This window comes from Strongylocentrotus purpuratus, unplaced genomic scaffold (assembly GCF_000002235.5).
Source record: "Strongylocentrotus purpuratus isolate Spur 01 unplaced genomic scaffold, Spur_5.0 spur5_scaffold_6, whole genome shotgun sequence".
Lineage (NCBI taxonomy): Eukaryota > Metazoa > Echinodermata > Echinoidea > Camarodonta > Strongylocentrotidae > Strongylocentrotus > Strongylocentrotus purpuratus.
In genome coordinates this window covers 10,492,023-10,500,600 of record NW_022145612.1, presented here as the reverse complement: position 1 = coordinate 10,500,600, position 8,578 = coordinate 10,492,023, and the positions used below count along the sequence as shown (strand labels likewise).

At 36.6% G+C, this 8,578-nt stretch overlaps 1 protein-coding gene across 1 annotated transcript in view; it reads left to right on the top strand.

Annotated features, from left to right (window-relative positions):
- Positions 1-536: 536 nt before the first annotated feature.
- Positions 537-8,578, top strand: part of LOC577108 (homeobox protein MOX-2) — a 35,537-nt gene continuing 27,495 nt past the window's right edge. The window contains exon 1 of the mRNA XM_030972836.1: positions 537-1,306. Coding sequence (XP_030828696.1) covers positions 1,211-1,306 — 96 coding nt within the window. The 5' untranslated portion in view covers positions 537-1,210. The remainder of the gene's footprint in view (positions 1,307-8,578) is intronic.

Below are 8,578 nucleotides of genomic sequence, written 5' to 3'. Positions count from 1 at the left end.
AAAAATATGTCGTAGTCCCGCCAGACAGATTAATATCTAAATAGCATGGACAAAAAATACGTATTTAAAGGTGACAACAGAAGAATGTGTTTTATAGGCGAAAACAGAAAACAAGTGGATGACTTAAAGGAACTGGAACGATGTATAAGCATGTTTGTGAACCAAGTTCAGAAATTATTTACACTGTAGATGATCGAGGTTGCGAAAGAACACATAGAGAAAGATAAATAACATTCACTTTCATTTTCATGACTTAAACGAAAATGAAAAAATGAGGTGTGACATTGGGCGTATTATTGTATGAGGACTATTTGTTGGAGGCCGTGGTGGCCGGGAGGGGCGTTAGAAAGAGGTGGGGGTGGGGGGCGTAGCACGTTCTTTTTTTAATCACTTCAGTTGTAAGTAGTATTGCATATGAAATACAACTTAATCTGAAGTCTCAAACAGAAAAATGATAATCACACTCATGGATGTTCGTTATTAATTTAATTCGTGTTCTTTGTTTTTTTGTTTTTTAGGCACTTGTCAACAATTGGCTCATCCGATCCCAAATGGCAGTATTGAGCTGAACATCCACGGAAGGACACTGGTAAACGCGAGAATAATCAACCATCTTATGAAAAGAAAAGTTGAAAGAAGAGAATATATCTTGCTTTCCGACTTTATTTGCATGATAAAATAAGGTGAGGGCAGCCAACATTGGTACCCCCCGCCAAATCATCGGAGGCGTTGAGGTATACTTTGCTACCAAAAGTTAGTACTGTGTGACTCGCGCAGATACGGTGAGCTAGCTGAACGGACTCCGAGCAGACGACAGACCACGCATGCTGGTTCTTCATCAGCCTTGTATTGGTCTCACTTGACGCATTGTTTCGACCGCTTTCATTGCCGCTGGACGCGCTGATCACTTCTCCAGTTTTACTCACTATCATTAGGCTTGGGGACTTTTATCCTTTGAGATAACTTTATCTATGGTTCAGTACTGATTATTTTGGACCTTTCTTCGATTGGTGTGAATCATTGGAAATCCTTATCGACCTTCCTTACAGCTTCTTTCACACGTACGGATTCTTCCTGTAATTTTTCAGCGTCTTTAGGAGAGGTTCTCCTGAACTGTCGCTAGATCGAGGGACACGCCGCTAGCTTTCTTTCTCCCGTCTCGTGACCTTCCCCGGGCTGTTGCCGGCGGAAGATTCGACCAGCAATCGCTATGATGGAACACTCACTCTATGGTCCGACCAGCGCTTCAATGCTCCACCACTACCCCGGTACTATCCCGAGCCCCGCGCATCAATCGCACTATCAGGTGAGAGCAAACTCGCATCTTTTCCCAACATCCATTTCCCCCATCTTCTTCATCTTCCAACTAAATTACATCACCTCTTTCTTCACTCATGTATACTCTCTAAGCTTCCACGTGTTTTTATTTTGACGCGTGATTTGTTGGCGGGATCGTTTTTCCAAATCTACCTGGCGAGGTCGGGGATGTCATTAATTCACATCTCATCAATGAAAGGGCTGGAAGGCTAATTCTATTCGTATGTTGCCATCATCATCATCATCATCATCTTCATCATCATCATCATTAGCCAATACGCCGCAAACCAATCTGATTGTTGTCACGTGTTGTCAAGAATACCATTACAAAATTTAATCCTGGTTATCATAATATTTTTATTTGTGTAATCCTCCAAATTTGATTTTTCGTCCCCATCCCCCATTTTCACACAACCAAAGAAAGTAGCTGGAACTGCAAGTTGAAAACAGAAACAGGAAGCCACGTAGTTTGCTTAGAACGAGGAGAAAATATTTTGACTCTTTTTCTTTGATCTGTTATTTTGTCAAATCCTTCAATACTTTTTACTTTTTATTTTATTTTTATTTGTCGTTTTGCCAGCAGGATTTGCGAACAAAGCATTCCAAATGATAGACCACTATTGTGATAATAGTCGTGAATCCATGCAACCTTTTGCAAGTGTGGCATTTTCATTGATTCTCAAATCTTTGTTCACTTTATTTTATATACACTGATTTCACTTCAGGTATATCGTGCCTATGGTTTTATATGTGGTGGTGTTTTAGTCCATTGACTATTTTCCCATGGGGATTTGGTCACGATGGTGAACCAAAATATTGACCACATACTGAATCATTATCTCCATTCTATGTTCACCTTCAAGCTATCACCTTGGAGCACCTAATGCTTCTATTCTCGGCTATATACCAGTAACCAATTGCAAAAACAATTGTGAATTGTAAATGATACAAATACAACTTTTTTGAAATTAGTATTGATCATGATAAATACATTTTTTTCTTCATAATGATCTCCATATCGTCCATAGACCATGCTATCATTAAGTAAAGTAAGGAAGATTTAGCAACAGAGAACACCGTGCACCATTAATATTATGTAATTACATTGTGGTTACGATATTATGTGACAGTTACGAAGACAAAGATAAAGTGAAGATGTTTTTCATCTATTAAAATGATACAAATTTTAAGTTGGTGCTTGAAAGATGCATCGTTCAATTCAGCGTTATGGAATAGCTGTACTATCTAACTCAGCTCATGAAAGTTGTTATCTTCTCTTGGATGTTGTCCAACGTTTCCCCATATTTTTGCCATTGACATGACTTATATTTTAATTTTACGCGTAAACATGTGATATTATTTGTGTTATTATTTTGCGTTTCATTACTTTTATCATAATATCATAATATATTTTTCATCTATATTTTCGGTTAAGAAGACATTTTTACTATTTGCAAAACCAAAAGCTAATACTGAACACAAACTGAAATCTCGAAATGTATGTCCACGAAACTGCAAAAGGCTCCTTTGTAGCTCCTTGGTTTATGTGTTAAAATAAGTATATACCCAGAAAACGCAAAACAATTTCCGGACATTGGTAAATGTCCTGCATGCATACATGTTTAGCATCCTCAATGTCCACGCTTTGCAAAGGTCTTGAGAACGTAATGTGTTTGCTAAAAGCCTAAATGCTTGAAAGTAAATCTTTACGATCAATGCTGAGGTCCTTGTCGCATGCTCATCCAACCAACCATATTTTCTCCTCAAACCAGGGAGGTTAATTCACATATCCCTGCTCAAACTATGGAAGCTCTCGCTTGCGTGCCTACCAATAGCTGAGTATGCATCCGGCTGTTATGGGAGGAACCGAAAAAGAAGCCACCATTTCCTTTGTTTCTAAACCACCATTCAAGGCCAAATCTTCGTCTGTCAATTTTCACCAATAAAAGAAGGACTAAAAAAGTACAATTCTTTGAAATTGAAAATGAAAATAAATCCGAAAACATAAGGTCAGCGATTCTCTGCAATAGTGACGCGCGTTAAAATCACTTATACTTATATCCGATTTAATCCCTTATAACCGTTCAAATAATCTTTATGGAGAAAAATGGAAATACTTTTTGGAAGACTTTGAGGCCTATATATAATTATAAGACAAATACATTGTGATGAATTGAAGTGTCATTATAAGCAAATGATTCTGCAAATTTTATTTCATTCAATCATAATAAATTAGCAATCCGCTGTACAAGACCATATAAAACAAAGAAAAAGGAAGAGGAGGAAAGTGAAAAACAAAAAAACAAACAAATACGAACCATCAAACAAAAAAAAACAAAAAAATGGTTCGTCTTCAGATTAGCTTTTATTAAAAACAATCACTTTACTTTGGATTACATACAGTGAAAAAAATACACGGGGGCTCGGGGCGAATTAGCCCCCGAAATGCCAAAAAGAGCCCCCCAAAATTTGCATAGAGTTAAATGCAAAACGAATTAAAGAGTGTTATTTTCATGCAACAAGCTTGAAAAGTAGCCCCTGTTAGAGTATTTTGTCCCTGATTACATAAAAGAGTGCATTAAAAATATTTTTCAAAATTCGCATTGCTTTGATTACATTGACCATGGACCTTGAGTCTCAGTCTTTGTCTTCGCGTGAAACACAGGTAACGATTACAAATAGATATCTGATCATAGATATTATCTATAATCATTTTTTCAAACTAAATCAAAGTAATTGGAATTCAAGCTATTACTAGAGTAAAAATTAAATTGCAATATTCAATAACCTAAAATAAATGGCCGTTGTTGTAGGCCTATTTACTTTTCGCTATCAGGACGAACCGCGCACGAGGACCAATCGTTGTAGCCTACATCGTTTCCTTTGGCTCCATGATGCGCGCTGTAATCTTTCAGCGGTACATCTGCGACTCCACTATTTTAATTGGGGTTTGTTTTCAAACTTTCAACGCCACGGTCGTTACCATTCCAATCATCAAACGACAAAACAACCCCCATTATGATCCGGGACATTACATTCACGTGCCATGTATGTGTGTGGTCAGTTTATTTGGCTTTGGCTACATGAATGAGCTGTATTGAGGAAATAACCATGAAGATGTAAATATGGACGTCCTCTCCTGAGTGCTAATAAATTTCTCGGTTTCTTCTCTCTCAGCTGCGCACACCAGCTGGCCCGATACATCATCATTAAAGATCTCGCTGGTCCAGGCTGCGGTGTCAAAATAGCTCGTTTTGTTGCAGGTTGAAAGGACTTTCTGTCTTTTCAAAATATCGTTAGTGACATGATTGGCTGTTATATAAGCACAATCAAATCAAAAGATGAATTTATTGTAATTTGCTGACCCCTAACGATTTTGAGATGAAAGGTATGCCTCTGATTGATAATTCGATATGTTTTGGTCATTCATTTTTTTTTGCCCCGTTTGAAACCTCAAAATACAAATCAAAGTTACTATTGAACTTATCTGGTCTTAAAGTTTGATGGAGAACAATCCTTGCAATTTGTATGAAAAGTAATTACTGTTTAGTTAGGGCATTGGTGGATCATTCTCCTTTTTAATAAGATTTCTATTCGTACCCTATGATACTCGATCTCATAAAGGGTGCTTATACTTGTACAGGATTTAAACAAAAAATACATTTATATCGTTTTCGTACCTATATTTTTTCAAATATTCTTTTGGACAGCTTAGGGTTAGCTCCTTTTTTCTTCAAAAGTTGGATAATTTATATCAAAGGAAAGACAACTGAAATAGGCCTATGCATTTAGAAGTTAGAACTAAGTGGGTCGTGGGCTCGTGGACCAACAATATGGGTTTAGCACATACAATGATAACAACCATTAAGTGATACTGAGAATAATTATACGGATTATCATGATGTATAGGATTTCTCACATGATCATGACCTTTGGTTGAACATCTTGGAACTGGGGGAAAGTTCTTGCTGTACATTTTGCTGCGTTTCGTTGCTTACTTATTACTAGTAGTAATACGATATCGGGAAGAAACATGCAGCTGAATGTTGTTTAATGTTCAATTTTGTAGCAGGCCTATGGATAGGGCAGTATATAAGAGAAAGGTAAGTGGGTTACAGACATCGGATATACAGACAAGAAACCTTGTACATCTTCTCTTCGTAACACTATCTCCATTCTTTATGCCTGGGCCCTCGTACCATAGTATTTGTTTTCTATATAAACATTATGCACACACAATACCCTTATCATACTCGTACTCATTCACCAATGGCCTCCTGCACCCATGTCAGTTCACGACTGGTCTACTTCTGTAACATAGAAACAAATGATAAAGAATCTCATGTGGTGATAATCACCCTGTCGTTTTAGGGACACCATAGATGATTTTTTTTGGTGGTATTTTCTGTTACATTAGTCAGCGGGTACCCATTCATAATGTTACGGAATTCGAAATATTTACCCAATTTGATAGGAAATTTGATATCCAATTTCGAGGTGTCCATTTTGAAATGCAGATTGCAATAAATTTGTTTTACCATGACACGATTGTCTAATATTTATAGCTTAAACTTGAAACACATTTTGTAATCAAAAGGTGATCTCGTCTGACAAATAGAACCTTTGGCAAAGCTGGTTTGAAAAACTCAGTAACACTTGAGCTTTAGAGTAGTGTATTGAAGAATTATAATGTGCGTCCTGTGATTTCATTGCTAATACATTTTAAGTTCCAAGTTCCATGAACGCCAAATGAACTCGACTTTAGCTTGTGTTCTCCTCCCCCTTTCAGAATGGGCGTAGTTTCTTTATGTGGGAAAACCAAGCATGAAATTATAGAAACACACCACACCACGTGGTAGAAAAATCATTTTTGTTTGTCACATTTCGCAAGGCTCCCTTCCGGATATCACGATTGTTGACGATGTCATAACACCCCCACAGGGGCATACCCCTTTCTATTCTATCAATTTTGTTTTCCCCTGTTTACAGGAGTGATCGAGGAGGGGGAGGGGAAATTGCTCGGAAACTCAGGTCTGCCATCACAATCAAATTTATCGATCCACGTGGTCGGTTTGAACGGCACAGTAGTATAATTCATTCATTCGTTTATTAATGAATGGATGAATCAATTAATTAATTAATTAATATAAATGAATGAATTAAATAATCAATTAATGAGTTCCTTTGTTCGTTCGTTCATTCGGTCACTTATTTTTCTCTCATTGGGTGGAAAAATGCCTAACAGCAAAAGCTGATTTCCAAACATTGGGGTCCACCATCATGGAACCATTACCAAGAAATATATCATAAAAGAAACAGCCATTTCAAAATATTATACAATGCCTTTTTACATAAATGAGAAAGAAAATACATTTAATGAAATAAAGGAACTTATGTATTATTTAGGCCTATTTTTTATGCATTCACGACTTCATGGCTGTTTGTGTTCTCGGCAACGATTTAATCTCAAGCTCTAATTTCTAACACCCCGTAACGCAGTCGCAGGGGTGTTTTCTGTTTTAACGCTTTAGTCTATTTCAATCATTTCTCTTCCGAATATTATCATAACATCAGAATTTTTCATATATTAGGTTTATAGACATGCGTTTTGATATATCCCCATGGTTATAAATTTTGGCATATGGTTTCCGGCGGGCTCGTAAATCCGGAGTTGGTCGGGACATAATCCCCGCGTCTATCAACTGCCCCAATCTCACGTAGATCAACACACTATACCCAGGCAGACGAGATCATTGGTGGGAGAAACCAGATTGTATCCACTCAAAATACTCCGAAAATTAAAGAGATATTGGTAAACAAACCAACAACATGAGACACAGATGTAGAGCCTGCTATTTTCTTTGTTGTACTTTTGTTCCTTTAGAGGACCAAGATGAAAATGCATTGAGAGTTGCTTGAAGCGATCAGTTTGTGTGTATCTATTCGTTACGGTAGACAGGAGGACCTGGGGTCAGTGGGTGCCTACCTAAATGATTCATGCAAGATTCATTCGTTCAACATTTTCTTCTAGTATTGGTATAACTATAATGTCACTAGATAAAGTAAATTGGTAGCATAGGCGTAGAACGACCTTCATGATCTACAGTGCCAAAATCGCTTCAATAGTGCTTTACTAACCACTAGTCAGCCTTTTAAAAATATTTTTTTCAGAATAATAATTATGCAAAATAATCACGATATTCATACCGCGTCTTTTCATAAATATCCATAGGACCTGCAATTTTCGTAAGTGAATTTTCATGTTTATTCTATTCTAAATTGAAATCTAATACAAAGAAAATATCCCAAACATCGTTGTACAATAAACTACAACATGATTCTTTGGCGTATCTGAGCATTACGCTGACCGATAAAGAATCAATCAAAAAGTAACTTTTCAAAAATCATATATCTTAAAATAGGTCATCGTTAAAGTGAGAAATATTATACCATTATCCATCGATACATTTTAGTATTTGTCTTTAAAAAAAAAAAAACCTAGGCCTGTATGTACTTCTAGTATTACATATTTATTTCGTATGTTAGCCATGTGTAAACGAGCGAATCCAATTCACAAGTCGTGAGAGAATACACGATAAGCCTTCTTGAAGTCCACAGACCTGGTACTCGCCACAATGTGAACCTAATCGGGCTAAAGAGATTTTGTTTTAGAGTTAGGGCTGATGATGTATTGACGGTTTGTGTTTCGTGATGAAAGCTTGTGGAAAGTATAACATCGAAAATATAGTGCTGATATCTTTATAGAACTTGACCTTTCTCTTTGCAGTGGATTGTAGCAGGTCGTAAAGAAGTGACAGACTTATGTGACGTGTACCGGAATGTCCTGTATTCTTGGTATAATCTTATTTACAAACTGGATGCCGAAGAGGTTTTTGGTTATTTTCATGCTAAAAACACAAACAATATTATGTGGTATAACAGTTATATTGATTTACAGGGATTTTTTTCTCGGAGCTTTAAGACTCGCAAATAATAGCATTAAATCATAGTATGTATATGTTTTTGATATTTCTGAAATGTGTTAATTTACTTTTCAAAAGCGTTTACTTTGGAAGATGAAAGGTTGAGAGTACAGTGTGCCCCTCGAAGTATTAATTGAAATATTTCATGAAGATGTAATCTCACCCAAATTACCGCAGTATTTAATAAACCACAACATACTATCGAATTTTCTACTTTTGCTCTTACAGGACCAATAGACCAAAATTACTAATGTTTTTTTTATTTTTTATTGGATTGT